A 19770-nucleotide genomic window follows, 5' to 3' on the forward strand; every position below is an offset into this window, starting at 1 on the left:
AGTGTCACAATTAGTACAAGGCACTTGATATATAATATTACTTCTTTTGTTTTTTGGTGTTTTAGATTTTAATTTAGTGAAATATTTGGATAATGTATTATGTCCTCTATGTTATTTATCATTTTTTCCGGATAATTATTTTCTTCCAATGCAGTTTTTGCTTTTTGAGTAGCTAAGCATCTAAATTCAGGATCTGATAGTTGGATAGATCTATCAGCCAAACTTATAATCACTGATCTTTTTTGTGACATAGGAAGACACGAATTGAAGTTTAAATATCTTGAGGAGGACCAAGTTGGTTTCGATTACCATTCTGTTTTTATCTTATTGTTTTATGTTTTATGTTTTCAATTTGATTCTTTGGTACGACAGTAATGCAATCATCTACATATGGGAAAAAGAATGGAATATTTATATCAAACTTGCGTAGGACAGTTTTCTCAAGATCTTCCTTTTTCATTTGTGCTATAACACTTGAAATAGAAGCCCCCATAGCACAACCATCAATTTGTTAAATTAAATTTTCATATTTTAAGAATGTTGTTATAAGTGAGTCCTTTAGCTTTTATAAATCGAGGTCGAGCAAAATAATAGAATCAATTTTCTATGAAGATCTAATAGACGAAAAAGAGAATTTTTAGAAATTGTTCACATGCATAAGAACAAATAAAGTATAAATGATAAAAAAGATCTAAATAATTTAAGTAAAATTTATAGTTCTATTTTGTAAAGAAGCAAATTGTCAGTGTCAATATCATATTTTGATAAAGACTTAAAAAAAAGTAATTTTGAAACAGAAGAGACCCAACATCAAGAACATTTAGAAAAATTAGTTATATATATATATATATATATATATATATATATATATATATATATATATATATATATATATTTACCTGATTTGAAATTAAATACGAAATAGTACAACATAATTAGGCAACACCTTAAGCAAAGTCGTAAACGAAATAGTCTAACTAAAGGTTTGAATATTTGTTACAACTTATGGAATAGATTCAAATAAATGATTGCAGGATTGATCTATATCTAGTTTTTTAACAGAAAAAAGAAGTTTCCGAAATACTGCTGACCATAGACCCGGCTTGGTCAGCTTAAGTAATCCCACAGAAAAATTTGATTACGGGTACAACTTTAGAACGGGTCGCATTTAGATAAACATTCTTCCAATAACGAAATAATAATTCCATGTCCGCATTTAATAACTAATAATGGTTTTTTGTGATCTTGCAGCAAAAAATACTTATTAGAAAAACGTTGTGCGTTTATAATAAATGTTTCTAACAAACCCTTGGAATGGTAATCCTAGTGGCACTTGATAATAACAATTTTGCATATGCAACTTTTAATTTATCCAAAAATATTCAATAATTATTAATGTATTATACTTAATAATAATTTTATTTATTGTCCATATTAATTGTTTCTTGAATACACGATAATGTACACAACACAAGATAATTAATTCAATACAACGATATAAATTAAATATAAATCAAAGACTAAATGTATGGCAATACAATCAAAACAATGCAGTTACATATTGATAATGTTGAAATCTATCTGAAAACCTTTAAATACTTAAGATTCATGGGATCGCCAATAAGAACCAAAATACTGTACTGATAATAAACGAAACAAACATTCCGTAACCCTCTGCAATGCATTTGCAGTCGTTTAGCTGACAATGTAAAAAGTTATTGCAAAAGTATTTACCGAATTTTACGGTGGTGGTTTGTTGTGAGCCATTACTCCGATTGAGCGAACTTGATGCACTTTCACAAATGTCATTTAAGGTTACTTTTTTGTAAAGAGAATTTAGTTAGTCATTGTTTCCGTTAAAAGTTATAAAATTTTGGAAATTAATGAAATTTCTGAAGGAATACGCCATGTGATGCTTTTTCAATTTAGAAAAGGCTGTAACATCACAAAAATGCTGTTTACCTTGAAGTAACTGTTACTGATCGTAACGTGCGTAATTGGCTTCAACGATTCCGTGGAAAAATTTGGTATGGAAAGTTTTCCCTCGCATGGGCCGATCTTTCACTGGGAATGAAATTTTGCAATTAATTAACATTGGCATGTAAGCTGCCAAGACATTGCAGATGCACTGACTATCAACTCTTGTTTCTAAGCAACTTTTGTCTCTAAGATAAAATATGATAACGTTAAATGGAAACTATTGTGAAGAGAAACGTGAGGAGCGTAACGTAAAGCTGCACATATGGTGTGAATGGAATTATATACTATGAGAAACTAACACCTTGTCAAATGGTCAATTTAGTGGTATAATGTCAACAATTGACAAGATTCCAGGAGGAAAAATCTTCTCAAAAAATCTTTCTCAAACAACCATATAGATTAGTAAAGTGTTACGTTTGAGCTATACTATTTCACGTAAAACTTGAATACATCTTCCTATGCCAAACTAGAAGCTTTTGGGTTGCTGTTAATAATTTGGAATGGATGATCAAACTCTGGAGATATGGACGGAGAGGTAGAGAGAGATTTAGTTATATGATTAAGAAAAATTAGTTACCTGGAACATATTTTAGCAAAGCAAAGGGGATGGATTGATATATTGATATATGGATGGATGGAATCGTAAATAGAAAATAACAAATATAGTATAGAATTTCTGTATACATAATTCTGACGTTATCATATGTCTGTCCTGATAATCTGGTACAGTTCAAATGGAACCATCTTGGACATAAGTCACAGCCTACATTTTTATCCCCTTCTTCGTCTTCTGCATCCGTGTCCAGTTTGTCATCACAAACTGGACACTTTTGTTTCTTCTGATGTGCTTCTTGTGACAATAACGTGTTTTCTTTGGTTTTTTTTTCAAATTTTCCATTATCTTTTTGGACTTCTTTATTTCAGATACCTCCTTTTTCCTTTTCCTCATATTTTCTTTTTCTTTATTTATGTAATAGGATCGCTATGCCCCCGTCGAAATAGCGCTCGTAGATGGTCCTGATCTGCATCGTCCGGATTTTTGCATTGGTCTCGAATATTTTAAGTGTTCATTGAGATAATCTATTGTTTTTGGTTCGGTTTTAGGACTAGTGCTAGATTCGGCAGAACCTATCTGGTCCTGATTCTCGATAGTGAGTGTTGTTATTTAAAATCTCGTTAATCATCATGTTTTGTGTGGTTGAGGAATCATTATAAATTCGTCCAGTCTCATCACTCTTATCAATACCAGTTATTTATTTTAGATTTCATCTCTAAATTGGTATATGTAGTGGGTTAAGTATTTGTTTTTATTACTGAGGGAAATCCATCAGAGTTAATTTCATATTCCGATAAGACAGTTTCATCTAAATAATCATCAGTATTTTTGTCAGCTAGGACTTCATTTTCAAATGTTCGGAGCTTTTCGAGCATCTAATCTATTTCTACTATTTTTTCAACAAGACTTGATCTGAATGCCGTCAAAACCTTGTAGGTGCTTTGAAAATCGGCAAAAGTCAATTCATTCGCATTTACTCGTTCTGCCTCTTGGACGTCTAATTGCGTATTTTTTTCCATCGTATTTTGGACGCACTTGGAATAGTCCACTGCCTGCGGGTCATAAGGAAACAATCTGCATCGCTTGAATCCTTGGCTGATATGCTCTGATATGTTTATGTTTGAAAGAGCTTGTTGGAAAACATGTGCGTAAATGCTTTGGATAGTATTTTATCCATATTTTCAATTTGGCAATTTTTGACCGAATTCTGCCAATAAACTTTCAAAGGCTTAAATACAGCCACATCAGCTGGTTGCATTATATGCGTCGAATTCGGGGGCAATTCATACAAGATGATGCCAATCTCATCGCAATATTCACTGAGTTCTATTGACATATGCGAACGATGCCCATCGACTAAAAACAAAACTGGTTTCTTTATATTTCACTCAGAATCCATTTGTTCAGTCCGTTTGCAACATATTCATAATAAAATATATCAGCACGTATCCACCCACTTTCTGACTTCCCCAAAATCCAATCTGGTGGCATGCTTTCCGCAATTGCCCTCGATGGCTTCACAAAGGAATAAACAATACATGGAGACATAACTCTCCATCCGCCGAAAATGTAACGAGAACTGTTATATTATCCTTTCCTGATCCCTTTTTAACCTTAAATAAATTCTTGTACCCCCTAGGACCAATAACCTTTCCTGATTTTTTGGCACAGGCTGAATCCTGCCTCATCCGCATTAAATATTCTGGACGGGGATTTCAAGATATCAAGGGCGCCAATTCTTCATAAAAAATCTTCGAGATCTCTGAACCAAGATTTTATAAACTCTTCAGTTACCCTATCTCGAGATTTATCTATAGATTCTGGTATTCGCATAGAAAGTTGTGGATACCTTCTCATGAAAGAAGAATACCATTTTTGACCTGGTCTTCCGTCTTTGAATGGAGTTCTAATTTTTCCATCCACTACTATTTTTTTAACTGTAGATAATAGTTTTTTTATTGGAAATCCACATTTAGCGATCTGTATTAACCAGTCATCAATTTTTTTTTTCGTTTTTCGAGCTCAAGTATGGGTCTGGACCCATTCGTCCAGTATTGGCGACCTGTCCCCTGAGTCGGTCCTGTAAAGTTGCTCGCGGTATCGCATATTTTCGGCATGTAAGCCTAATTGCCGCTTCATTCTTCACTTCTTCTAAAGCCTTTTGTATACTCTCTTCGGAATATTGATGAAATTTTCGTTTCCTTTGGTTGGGCATTGTCTGAAATCAATAATTTCAAATTTATAGCAAAAAAATGTTGCGGAGGGCAGTTTGAAATCTTATAGCCGACTACTGGCTCAATGATCTGTTAATGGCTTTTCTAGTAGTCGGCCACCAAATACAACTGCGTATAACTTTAATTTTTTTCACTCTACCTATGGCCGACTACTGGTCACATAAGACCCCTTTCACACCAAACGAATCTGACTCAATCTGGATCACTCCGAATCAAGTTGAATCTGATTCGTCATCTCCACTCTTTCACACCAGCTGAATCAACCTGAATAATTCTTTACCCTATTTTACCCAGAGTCGGAAATATATCTATAAAATCAATATAAGATTGTGAATGTATTTATATCCGATATCCCTTTATATGCTGGTGATATGATCACATACGAAATATTGACTAAACTAATGCCATAAGTGTCTATACGAGTTTTATTATTTACACTTTTCTGTCAAATGATTATTATTAGAGTAACTATAAGTGAATCAACATCTAGATTAATTGGTTATAAATTACCAGAGCAAACAACTGAACTTATTATTATAAATAATGCTCCAACATTACTGATTCATCACTAAATTTAGTCTCATCTAAAGAATTTCCATGAAATGAAAGATTCTAAAAAGAATGAACCGCCGGAGATATGGCAACACCGTTAGCGCCAACAAAGTCTATTTTCGGATTTGTTGAAGCGACCAACGTTTGAATGTTCAAGCATATGTATTTGTATATTCGAACTTCAGTTAGGGATTGACTATTCGTTACTTCGCAAGGAAATCAAGATAGAAAGTGGCAGTGAGAGAATTGTGTGATTTGTCTAAATACAATTGCACGTCAGTGATTAACCACTTTTAATTTTTTGTGGATAATCTGTTTCGTTTTAAATCGGCAACTGTTAACGCGTTTGAATTTTCGTTATGCTTTCAAATTATTGAAAACTTTTGTTTTAACGTGTTTTTTACTTTTACCCTCAGTGCAATGGATGAAAACGAAACCGAAATTAAGTCTCCCATTAAGAGACTGGGTTCTACCAGAAAATTACTTTTCGTTAATAGTAAGTGTATAAATTTTATTCAGCTAAATTGTAATTAGAAATTTTCAAATAAAATCAAAATTATTATTGACATACGATGGTGGAGGAAAAAGTGTTTTATATAGGTGTGCTTATAAATTTGAATAAACTCTTAATTTCACTTTAGAATCATATTTTTCCTAACAAAATGAATGACAGTGATGGTGCAAAGCTTTTAACACGTTACAAAAGTAGTTGATGCTGATTTTAGAGTACCCTAAATCTAAAAAACACACTGGCGTGGTAGAGCTTCTGGATGGCCCTGAAATAATGTATCTGATGAATAAAATTGGTTAAATTAATTCAAATAATCAAATTGAAAATAAACTAATCTGAAAAAACATATCCCTAAATACTGTTTTATTTGCATTCAATATTTGTGTGAGAACAATATTTTTGAAGTTTAGTTCTGCTATTTGCTATTTGAAGAACGCCAAGTCAGGTAACGATATTTACGTTCTCATTATAACCCCGTTCAAAAGTATAAAAAGAATATTTTTTCCTCTATACTGATTTTGTTACAGGGATTAATCTGATCATATGAAATTTTCTTCTTCTTTTGCATAAACGAACACAGGACAAGGAATATACAAGATTATACATGAGTGAAAGAGTTTATGGCCTCCAGATAAATCCTACAGTCTCAGGTCCGAGCCACTGTAGGGAATACCCACCTACCTTTCGACATAAGGCCGCTTCCATCCAATATCTTAGAAACATCTTTCAATGGAACCAATTCCATCTTTTTTTGGACATGTGTCAACTGGTTGTTGCGTTCGTTCAGTATAATTCCCCCCCCTCTTCCCGACGTTCGGACATTTGGTCGTGGTCATGTCATTTATGTAGATATTTGCTAGTGGATATGTCGTTTTTTTGTCCAAGTTTTTTGTCATTGTATATTTAATGTTTTATCTGTCATATCATTACAGTTTTTGTATTTGCCGTCAGTGTCCCTTAGTGTGAAACGCCTGTTATAGTCGTTCATATGTCCGTGTCCTCTAATTAGTTGAGTGGTTTTCCAGTCGTCATTGTCAGTTGTGATCTACTATTTTGAAGATTGCCTATGTTTTGCGTCCAGTATCTGATTTTTCCATTTGTCTTGCCATGCAGTGTATTTTTTTGTTGTTTTAAGTCAAATTTTGTCGGGTAGGTAAAGATATTGTTTGGGTTTGTGTGCTAGTGTGTCGGCAAGTTTTATGCCCGTGTGGGTACGGTTTGTTCTGTTTATGTCAATTGTGATGTTATGTTTTGTGATGATTTCAAAATTCTTTATAATTTTTATTATGAATTCGTCTCTACTGGTGCTGTGGGGTTACCGCCGTGTAGTCAAAATTGAATCGTATGTATTTGTGTGTGTAGTCCGTTATAATGTCAGTTGCTGTCATTAGCGCAATTGTTTCTAGTTTGTTTATGTCGAATGTAGTGCTTATTCTGTATATGTGTATCTCTTTTCTCCAGTTTTGTCTATGTATATGCCGATAGTTTTGTCATTGTCTTTGTCGCTTACATTTAAGTATACCTGTATGTATGGATTATGGTCATTGCCAGTTTGCGAAATGATTCTTCGGGTTGGATGAGGTAAGTCAGTCATAAGTTTTATATTTTGTCCATGAGTCGACGTTTAGCGGTGTAACTCGCGCTAGTACATGGAGCGCCAATGCTGATGCGGTCTTATACGCCTTGGTCATACTTAGCAAGAATGGTCTTTCCACAGCTGCTAGCTCTCAGCGGTGAAGCATCGGCTTCACCGCTTTTTCGTATATATTTTTTGTTATCGTTGGTTTTAGTCCACAGTCTCGGCCAGCTATGATGAACAGTTTGTGGCCAATGTCGGCTGCTTTTTCACGATTTGATTTAACATGTTCTATTCACAGCTGTCCCGTGTCAATTGTCAGTCCGAGGTAATCGATGTTGTTTTCAAAAGTTATGTTTGTGTTACGTATTTTTACTCTGGGAGATCTTCTCGCTGTGTTAGGCATAAAAATTGCACTAGTTTTATTATGGCAGTAAGTCAGTTTGTTGCAACTCGTCGAGTGTTTGCACGCTTCCCACTTCTGGTCGATTTGTCTTAGTGACGTTCCTGTCAGAAGCACTATCTGGTCGTCCACAAACGCCTCAGCTAGGTCGTTTTTGTCAGTTATTCGTGTCTTGTCAATTGTTTTGAACCAATTATGAGGAGCCATAATATTGATCCTGTCTGTATGCGCATGTTCTGTAGAAGGTCTTTGCATAGTTTTGTCATATTTTCGGATATTTGTGTGTCGTTTAGTGACTAAACCGACTAGACCGACGAAACACTAAACTTTAGTCAGTCTATGATGGCGGCCACCCAAGCAATGTTGAACGCGATTTGCAGATCTATTACTATATGTAGTTTTTTGGTTTTTTTAATATTTATTGTGTCTGTAAGCTATGTAATTACGTCAAGTGTTTAATATCACTGTCTGAAACTGTGCCGGTAGGAGACAGCTAGGTCATTTGCCTCCGTCTATATTGGGAACTCATATCATATCTGCTTTCTTCTAAGTATGTGGGACGGTTCCGTATTTGAGACAGTAGCTGTAGTGTTTTGTCAGAAGTTTTGGTTTTGTTTCGTGCATAATTTCTATTATTTTTTTTATATTTATTTATTGCTTTAATTGTTATTACTATTTCGTCTTCAGTAAAGTCGTGATCGTTCTGTCTATGGCTTAGTTCCTTAGCTTTCCAAAAAAATCAACACATCATGTACAAAAAATATCAATTGGTGCTATTTGTGCATTTAATTTTCCGATTTGGATTGTGATTGCTTCCACAATGAAACAACACTGCATCTTTTCAGTGATTCCTGATCATTACTCTTTTCCTTTTGGATAGAAGCAAAGGACCATTGTTTTCTAATGGCTTAAAAAACTTGGTTCACAAATTATTTCAATCTTACCAGACAATCAGATATAAAAATGTTTCAGACTTTCCTTGTACTCTTTTCCAATTTTGTCATAGTCAAAAAAAAATAACGTAATTGATAGGACTTGTAAGTTAGTCTAAATTGCAAGATTAATAACTGTTGAAATACCTATCATGTATTCCAAAAAATCCTCATTAAAAAAAGTTTGGTTGCTGATATATTGATGGATTTAGTACTTATTAGTAATTGAGTGAAGGATTTTAATCTGAGTACTATCCAGAATATAGACGCGATTTTATTAATTAATAAGTTATTTTCGGGATTTATATATTTCATATAAATATTCTTGTGATTGAATTTTTTTATGGAAATGAAACAAAATCCCGAAAAAAAATCCTTCATGTCCTCAAGAAAATTTGAAAATAGATGAATCGAAAATATTTTCCTCCTTAGGTGCGAAAAAGATATGTATTTCATTGAATATTGATAATTATAATATTGAAAACACAGACATATCTCAAATTGTTGAAGCTGTGTAAATAACCTCACTTCAACATAAATCAAAATATAAACAAATTAGTCAATGTGCTGTGAAGGCATGTATATTATGTGACATAATTAGTTGTGGAAGATCTTGATGAAACTGTATTCAGCGAAACCACCGTTATGTGGATGACTGCATTACTGTTGCAGCAAAAAATGAAGTAAAAATATAAGTTGACTATTCGATTCTCATCATAAAAATCTTGCAATTAATAATCGAACTTGAATCAAAGAATAAAATTAATATTATAATCACTCAGTATAGCCAACATCGAATTGAACAGGCCACGTACATAGAATTTTGAGATTTAGAAACCAGACTTTTCCTTTTTTTAGTTTTTATTTAAAAAAACTATTTTGCAAATAAACATGACTAAAAATACATTTACTCTCTTTGACTTGCTAACTGTAATATAGACTGTTATGATACAAAAATTATCAAGATGAATTAGTCATTCTAAATTGTACAGATCAGGTTTCTGAGGACTTGGTCACTAATCTAAAACGATTCTAACCGTTTAAAATTAGCGGTTGAACTAATATGTACAATACAGGTTCAATTCACAAATCCTTGATACAATAATTTTGTTCGTGGGTATTTAGGTTTTCAATTTACTTTACAAGATTTATCAATCTTACTTTCATAGACTTTTTTGTTACTTAATCAATAAATTGTATTTTGTATTTTATACATCGCTACCTCAGAGCAACAGTGGGACATCTACAAAACATGTAATCAGCAATTGAAGCTTTTCACTTTTCACAGATAATCACAAATTGCTTCTTAAGTATACCCTAATTAAAAATGGGAAAAATACTAATATGCCATCTGATAGTTCCTGAAACAGTGTTTTGACATATTTTCCGATTTTAGTATTAATTATAGCTATAAAAAATTAATAATAAGGCTTGACAGGGATGTCTCACTGTAACAATGAAAAATCTAACTTTTCTAAGATTATGTCTCAGCAAATAAAATAATGTAGTCGTTGGTACAAAAATGATATTATTTTTATTTCTATTTACAACATTTATTTTCTCAAATTGAATATAAAATAGTATTATTATAATTATGCCTTACTCTTTGTCTTTTTCAATGTTTCTTCATCACTGTTGGCAGCTGGTAAGACGACCTTTGAGCTTTTCAAATTAGAAACGAATTGGTAATGTGCTTTAGGAATTAGATTTGCATTTGAATTATGAAATTAGATCTTTTCTTTTATTTTCTGTTATAGAAGGGGCTTCGGTATAAGCTTTCTTCAAAACTTACTCCTTTGTGCTTCTCCTTGTTTTTCTTCTTATGTCAATTTCTCTGAAACATTCATCTTTATAATATGTCTTATAAAAAATAGAATATTCATTTTGTTTCCTTAGTTCAACTATCTTTACATCGTTCCAGGTGCATTTCTCATCATCTGTGTTTTACCAAAATCGTCAATAAAAGTCCGGTGATTCCATTTATTTTACATTATAGGGCTCCCCTGTCTTAACAAGGATGGATATTTCACTAGGAATGAAAATGGGCTCACTTTTCAAAATTCTCTTCCAATACAAGAATTAATATTGTCTAGTTCATTTTCTGTGTTTCAATTTGCATGATTTAAATATAAAATACGAGTAAGTAAATAGCAAAAACATACCTATTCTTATTTTGTGACATAGTATTGAGGTAGCGATATATCTTATCTAAAACTGTATTTAGGGTCAATGTCAAACCTTAATTTTAAAGCGTCTTTTTACTCACGATCTCTTAGCACATAAATGTCGAAACACATACACTTCAGTTTCCGTTTTTATTTTGAAAATAAAATTTTTTATATACAAAGACCAAAATATCAATTTGTTTTATAGTATAGATACGTTTGAAGTTTATAATATAGAATCATAAATTTTCCTCAACTTACTTAGGTCTTTTTAATCATTTCTTTGTTTCAAATGTTTCTGATGATAGTAACACCAAAAAATTAGTTCTAGCTGCTATAAATAATTAAATTTATCCCTTCATTAGAAAGACCTATCGCGTCATACTCGTACTTATCCAACCATATCGCTCGCACCCTTTCTAATTCACGCATGACTAACCATTTTAGAACAAAATTCCCACCAAATAATGTCAAATATTCTATTGATCGTATATTTCTCCGTTTATAATAAATTGTGAATATAGATTCTGATTTTAGACAGTCCAAATCAAACAGAAGAATTTCACCTCTATAGGATTCACAAAGATTATATTTTGTAATCAATACATAACGTACATATTCTTTAAATAAGACTGAATGAACTAGTCTTTTCATATATATCGTATAGTTTTCCATTTCAATTTTATTTTCAAGTTTTGAGCTCATATAGACCCGTTTCTCTGGATACTGTTTTCAATTGATATTTTTTTGTATATACTTATATTTACTGTATATTATTCCACCTTTTGAAACTTATGGACGCCATCTAATAAGTTACGCTATTTATCCATAGTTATTGGAAGACTTTTATAAATTATTAACACCGAAACCTTTTATACGCTGTACGCAGTAATTAACTGGACGCGTTAGTTCGTGATTGAGGTGCTTTTTCCAGATCAAATAATATGTATAAAATTTTACTTTGATATTGGAAATATTAGTTAGATTATTATTAGTGATAAAACGATCGGCTATCATCCAGGAACAATGTAACAGTCTTGTCAATCGCTAAGACTAATAAAGAACACATCTAAGTCTGAGCAAATTTAGACAACAGAGGCTCCTTCACCACGACAACGCCAAAGCATTATTCAAATAAACACTAAAGGTAGGATTCCTAAGCGACGACTATCGTAGCGATAGTTCAATAAGTTTTACATTATCCATTATTTAATGGGAAAAACGCCAAAAACTAGAGTGCTCATGGGAGCAGTCCAGCCGTACGGCTCGAGCCGCTTCACTAGAGGCGCCTCCGTCGCGCGGCCCCAGTCGCGTCATAGGAATGGTTTTCATTCATTTACATGGGAAGCAGTATGAGTCATAGTCGCGCGGCTGGGTTGCTACAGTCGTCGCTTAGGAATCATACCTTAAGACTTAAGCTTCGCCAGAATCTGGATAGTCTTGAGATAGCTCTTTACTTCTTTTTGCTCTTTCCCCCTTAAAGAACACTGGTTCGATAACAAAAGACAGTTTCAACTATGTAATGCTACGAATGCATTGATTTCCAAGATTGCTTAGAATTGTTATTTATGTTATTAAGTTAAATGGGGACTATTTTGAAGGATGTCACTCACTATATGATAAAGAATAACACCAATGCGTAGATACAAATGTAGGCTCTTCATTTAATATATAAATGTATTTCAAGAACATGTAAGTATTGATGTGTCGATTAATTCCGTTCTTTCAGAGTATGCACTTTCAAAATTGTTAATGTAGCAATTTTGTCTTCATTCGTATTTATTTAAAATTTATTACTTATCTCCTAGCGTATGTGATTTCGTAATAATAGCTATAATGGTATTCTAAATGCACATACATATTTAATCTTAGTTGAGGAAAGCTAAGTGTGTTATGCGAATGAAGATAGATATAACTATTTTTTAAACTCCACTTCTAGCATCTGAAGAATAATATGTTTCTGATGTTATAAATTTTCTAAATATTTCAATGGAATTCGTGGTATTGTTCATACAAGCAGATGAAATATTGTATATTCAATAAAGCATCTGTAAGCTATTCTGCAGCACATTGTTTATTTTGATTTCATTGTATTTAGAAATAGTTCTAAAACTCGATCATAACAGAATATATATGACATAATTTTAGCTTAAACTAATCATAAGGATTAGTAATACTAAAGCAATATAAACATTATATTACGTTTTAATAAAACGGGCGTCGAATGATTTGATGTACTAAGTAATCTCAAAATGCTATATTTGGAATCTCATCTCACTACCTTCTTAAAACCAACTGGGACACCTTAACGTAGAAACAGTTTGAATGGCACTTCTATAATTCTTACCAACCGATATTATTTCTACAATACACATTTTCAAAAACACGAAAAAGTATTCTACGAGGCATATTTTTTAAGTAAGTACCGTTTTGGAATTAAAAAAAGAAGTGCAAAGATATCGAAATAATTTTATTTTTACATGAAAGCCTCTACCTTAATCTACTTTTCTACATAATTTCCGTGAATATTGAGGCAGTTTTTCAATACCCTCCTCATAAAATTCTGCCGTCTGACTTGTTAACCACTGTATCACAACTGTTTTGACTTCGTTATCGTCTCAAAGACGCTGACCGCCCAAGTATTTCTTCAAGTGCAGGAACAAATGGTAGTCGCTGGGCGCCAGATCGGGGCTGTAGGGAGGATGATCTAGAGTTTCTCGTTGAAAAGATTTGATGAGATCTTTAGTTCGATTAGCCACATGCAGCAAAACGATGCCCTTACTCAACTTGCCACGTCTTGCCAGTAATTAAGAAATATAATTTTTATTGCACTTATCCTGATCTTTATGATGCAATATTCGTTGGCACATCAAATATGTATAGATTGGATAAATAAGAGGGTTACAAAATTCTGATGGCCATTAATAGTATTTTTTGCCTTCCATTGGCAGGTTCCAACCAAAATATCACCACACTTAAAAAACTATATTTTTTGCTTGATCAAAAGTCCAGAAATTCTGATAGAAATATTTCGGTTTTGTTGTTTAAAAGTTGCTGAAATTAGACATTTATAAAGTGTAGCAGTCATTACTAAAAAAAAGTCGTTATTTGGTTATCAAACTTTAGATCTCCTACAATCAAGTTTTTTCTTTACATTAATATATATATATATATATATATATATATATATATATATATATATATATATATATATATATATATCATTTACACATATGAGGCTTTTAAATCATTCGTCTGCAGTTTAAATTAGGAACGTCTGGATTTTATTAGGGAAATGATTGAGTGAACGATGTGTGAAAAAATATTCCTCGAAAGAGTTCTTTTGAAAAAAAGAAGAATAATATAGTCATCAGAGACATGTGTGCTACATAAAAAACTCGTTCCCACTTCCAAAGCTTCATTTCTTGTTCGATACTAAATATACGCATCGTTTTAATAATCAGGTAATAGAAAATACAAACTTATCTGTGTCAAAAAAAAAAAGGGATGAAATGAATCGACTATGAAACCCGAAGGAAACGTTGTCGTTTCAGGGGGTAATAAATAAGTTTACCGCCTTACTTAACATCTATTTTATATAAAATTCTAGAAGCTCCAAGCAAACAGTTTTTGATTATCTTTATTATTAAGAATCAATTGGGAAGAGAGGATACACAGGTGTTAATGAGTTAGCTAGATAACTGTATTATTTGGATCAATTAAATCACTATTGTCGATTAATATAAAAATAAAAATATTCTAGATCCAAGTTCAATGAAGTACCGATCCGGGGATACTGACTCAACTATCCAAATATCCCATATTCAAATAAATAAGTAATCTGAATTAATATTATAATTTACCAACAAATTTTTAATTTTGATGTATTTTATGAGTTGCAATACATAATTTTTTACTGGTAATTTATTGATTCTCATCAATTCTAATTTAAATAATGATCAAATAATTTACATACATAAAATTCGTTGATGTTATTGAGAAATTTCTGGGCATACTTCCACTTCACGACTTTCATTAAAATAAATGTCATGACTCAACAAATATTCTTGAAATTCTTTTTTTTTTTCACCTGTCAGCTGTGATAACATGAATTGTTTATGACAACGATATATTTGGAAGCGAATAATTCTGAAACCGATTTTCAAAAAGTTCACAATCCTCATAGTCGCTCAAATTTAAATGTTTAACATTTTTTTTATAGCAACAACGCAATTGGTATGCGGTTTGGATTATTGTGATGCGTCTTCTATTTGATAGTCCTTTTTTCTATTCTTTAGACAAATCCACCCGAACTTCATTCCGATATGAAACAGCCATCAATTGTATTATTCGTAGTTACATTAAAATTTATAAATTTTATTCAGAATGTGCAAAATTATCTTTTTCTTGTACTTGATTCTGTTTGAAGAATTTTTATAATTGAAAGTATGTTTTTTCGATAGAGAAAAGAGAGGCGATGCCGATACACTTTAGAAACCTGTAATTCTAACATAGATGAACAATGTCTTCGAAAAGCGTTGTATGTACTTCCTGTAGTAATTAATATTATCATCCATTTATTAGATTGATATTTGTGTGTTAAATTTTGTTATATATACTTTCGTGAAAGTAAATCATATTCAACAAAAAATTATTAGCTTTCGTTTCGTTAGAATTATAGTTGACTGCAGAATAACTGTATCCCACACTTTCTATCAATTAACCATCAATATTTTTTGAAATTCTGAATAATTAGATATCAAATAATCTTACATCCATGTATTTGTAAAATCTCGTGATGTACCGGATTTGCAATATAATTTATCTCCTCCCCCGTTAATTGTATTACTAATAGAGATACAAACAAATTGTGTTCAAAAGTTGTATCAAAATCAACCAATTTTTCTCAGATTAAAATATATACAAAGTGATTATACAGATGTATATATATTTTATAGTTTTTTGGTCTGTTTCAAAATTAGTTTTTTTAATAAATTTTTGAAAGAAAGATAGAAATTGACGTTTCGACTTTTCTCTAAGTCTTTATCAACATATAAATATAAAGTCTTAAACAAAAGTCGAAACGTCAATTTTTAGAAACACAAACACATCAAAATATATATGTGTGGGTGTGTGAACAAAATAACTAGGTGTTCACGGGTTGAAACCCGTTGGAATTTCGAAAATTCTCGACGTTTCAGCTCCCACTTTGGAGCTATTATCAAGAGGAGGGTGGGGGTAGTGATATTCCACGCAACGAATCAGCCCTTTTTTTCGATTGATTCCAATGCCTTGATCTACCTATTCCTTAGAATTTCACCAAAGAAATGGAAAGCATCAAGAACACTGTTAACAGTAATACACTAACTGCTGCAAATATTGTCTGTTACACCTTTTATTTAAGGAAGGGACACCCTCAATTGATCTTTCAAACAAGTGAAGGAGGATGGAGTAATTGGAGATGTACATTTGTAGATGCTTCTAGAAATTTGGGATTTGTTGTTATCATTTTGAATCAATGATCGACTGGATTCGTCCCTCAACGAGATGGATCGTGATGCGAGGGTATCAATGACAGAATTGAGTTGGGGTTGGATGACGATGATGGGATAAAGAAAAATGTTTTGATGTTCAGTTTCTCAATTGATTATAGTATCTATTATTTTCTTTCAATGTCCTTTTTGCTTTTTGTATAGCTAAGCATCTAAATTCAGGATCTGATAGTTGGTTTTGTATACCATTTTTTTATGTTATTTTTAATTTTATTTAATGTGGCTTCAAGAAAGTTGATTTTATTATTTTGTTCGATTCAATTGTGAATTAAAGTCTATCATGATTGAAGAATTGAATTGTTTATTTACGTTTTCAATTTCATTTTTTGGTACATCAGTAATGCAATAATATACATAACGGAAAAAGCAAAACGGGATATCTATATCAGGTTTTCTTAACACAGTTTCCTTAAGATTTTCCATTAGTAATTGTGCTATTACACTTATTATGGAAGCTCCCATAGCGCATCTATCATTTCCTTTATACATATATTCCATCTTTATATTTGAAGTATTGTTACGAACAAGTACAAGGCATAAGTTGTGAAGCCGATCCTCTCCGATTATAATATAATTTAAAAATTTGGCGAAGCCGCGGCCTGTTTGATATTCAGTGGAATACGTTTGATGTTTGTTTTTATATATGTTTTATTATAGCAAGAGATTTCTCCACATTGTTTGTTTTGATGTCGTTTCTGCTATATATATCGAGCATATTTAGAGAAGTAAGTCGTAATGAATATAGAAAAGTAAACGGTGACTCAAAATCAATTATGTATGTTAATTAAGCAGTAGTGATAAGTTAATTATTATACAAGTTACAAGTTAGGTTGTTAAGTTTAGTGTAAGTGTTTAAACACATTGAATAACTAGGAGACAGTGTTAATCTACCCCATGAATGTACATTAAACGCGAAATTTGAAACTCATATTATTTTCGAACGCAATACGTATGGATGATATGATTAATCAATATTCTTTCTGATATCATCATTTCTGTAATATATTTCAATGATTGTTACGCCTGTTTCTTCTTGGTTGTATATTACTACCGTCTTTATCCTTGACTAAAATTCATATGAATTGATACAACGGCAACTTCACTCTTTATTCAAATATTGATTGTGGTGAGCACGTGCTGATAAACGTTTTCGATGTATTTGTCCAAGGATATATTGTGTATTTGACAATATTGACAATACTCAGTGATTTATTTAACAAAGATTATGGGGTACCACGAATAATGAGAAAAATTGAGCCATTTGCATTGAACTCAATACTTGTTTGTTAAAAAATGTATTATTAAAGATTATATGTATTTTTAGAAATGTCTACCTCATAACTAATAAATTCTTTGTAAGCTCAGTATCCAATTCTTTTTTTATGAGACCCTCAGATTAACTTTAACCTTTTGGTACCTCTGCCTTAATTTCTGTTACTTCAGTCTAGATATTTAATATTCTATAACATGTAAGCTTACAATAACTGCGAAACTATTCTTTATAATTGAGACCTTCATGTCACACCTCATCTAAAACTTTTATTGTGTCAAAAAAAACGTGCAAAGATATCGCAATAATTTTATTTTTACATGAAAGCCTCTAACTTATTCTACATTTCGTTATCGTCTTGAAGACGCTGACCGCCCAGATATTTCTTAAAGTGCAGGAACAAATGATCCCGCCAAATCGGGGCTGTGGGGGGGATGATCTAGAGTTTCTCATTGAAAAGATTTGATGAGATCTTTGGTCCGATTAGCCACATGCAGCGAAACGATACCCTTACTCAACTTGCCACGTTTTTTGTTCTGGATTGCACGACGCAAATTGTTCAATGTCTCACAATAAGACGCTGCATTGATTGTCTCATTACGAGGCCGAAACTCCACTAGCAATACTCTGTCCCAAAAAATTGTGCACATGATTTTCCGGCCAGAAATTGTTTGCTTAAACTTCACTTTTTTAGGAGATGATGAATGTCGCCATTCTATGGATTGTTGTTTCTTCTTCTTCACAGATCTCATGATGATTATCGATCGGTTTTACGCCTTTAGCACTAAGAAATCGTATAACAGCCCGTACTTCACTATCGGCGGGACTCATGATTGTCGGAGGCATCTTAAACACTCAGTAAACAACGTACACAATGAAGAATCAGACTGTAATGGCGTCAGTGCGTAGACAAGGGATGTAGGTAACCAGGGCGCATGTGCGGAACGCCGACCTTTGGGGTTGCGGCGGCTGAATCGCAAAACGGTACTTACTTAAAAAAAATGCCTTGTATTATCCTATGCAGTTACATGTATATCATCCCACTTGCTTATCGATCTGATTTTGCTTCTTTAGTTAGATTAAAATGATATTATCTTATATTATTTATAATCTGACGTATAGTCGATATTTATATTTCCAATAACCTATTCCTACAAATATTTGTGGATTGTTTATTTTCTTTTTCGTTTTTTTCGTTTTTTTAATTCAAGTGCTGGTAGTTAGCATGAATCATTTATTGAAAATCCTTGATTATTATAGTGTTCAAAAAAATAAACCGTCGATTGGATAAATCCCACATCTCCTTTTAACTCTACACACTTCGTTCAGCGATTTTCCTATTTTTCCAATCATTCAAAAAATAATCTTATATCACATATCACGGCCGCAACAATACTTATAAATGAACTAATCTTCAATTATAAACTTCAATATATAAACAAAAACTAATATATTGGAGCTTGCAGCAAATTTTGGGAATTGTGAACTTTTCATTAAACTAAAAATCCAAACTTTCGGCAAGTGTTCTTCTCACCATCAGAGAAACTGCTAACTTCCTTGTATTTCTTATTAGAATTTTGGTTGAGGATGATATTTGTAACGCATGTTGTTCCTAAAATTTTTAATTCGTTACGTTCATTATTTGGAAAAACAAACCTTAAAAATGACAAATTAATTCTTTTACACTCGTTTGAAACTAATTACTGACGCGAATCACTAACTAGTCCCCGTTGATTCACTACAAATGTTATTAAATGTAACAAACGAGATGGCGGTACTACTTAGTAACGTTAGTATTTAGTAGTACCGTCTTATCAAAATTCAGGAAATACTTGAATAGAAGAGCAAGTAGGCTAGAAATAAATTCAAGTTATATTCAAGTTGTAAGTGCATAAACACTACAAGTAGAAGTTATCAGCGAGGTGCTATCTGATTAATAACTGTGGAAGATGTTGAGCTAGCCGATATTCATTGCCGTATAGAGAAGAGACTGTGTGACCGAAAAGTCATTGAGGAATTAGAGTGCCGGTTTCCGAGGA

At 32.3% G+C, this 19770-nt stretch overlaps 1 protein-coding gene across 1 annotated transcript in view; it reads left to right on the forward strand.

The window, feature by feature from the left end:
• The first annotated feature begins 5484 nt into the window (after positions 1 to 5484).
• Positions 5485 to 19770, forward strand: part of LOC130893793 (SLIT-ROBO Rho GTPase-activating protein 1-like) — a 94901-nt gene continuing 80615 nt past the window's right edge. Inside the window, exon 1 of the mRNA XM_057800179.1 lies at positions 5485 to 5818. Within this exon, the coding sequence (XP_057656162.1) occupies positions 5743 to 5818 (76 nt within the window). The 5' untranslated portion in view covers positions 5485 to 5742. The remainder of the gene's footprint in view (positions 5819 to 19770) is intronic.

The sequence above is a fragment of the Diorhabda carinulata genome, chromosome 1 (genome assembly GCF_026250575.1).
Source record: "Diorhabda carinulata isolate Delta chromosome 1, icDioCari1.1, whole genome shotgun sequence".
In the NCBI taxonomy this organism is placed as follows: Eukaryota; Metazoa; Arthropoda; class Insecta; order Coleoptera; family Chrysomelidae; genus Diorhabda; species Diorhabda carinulata.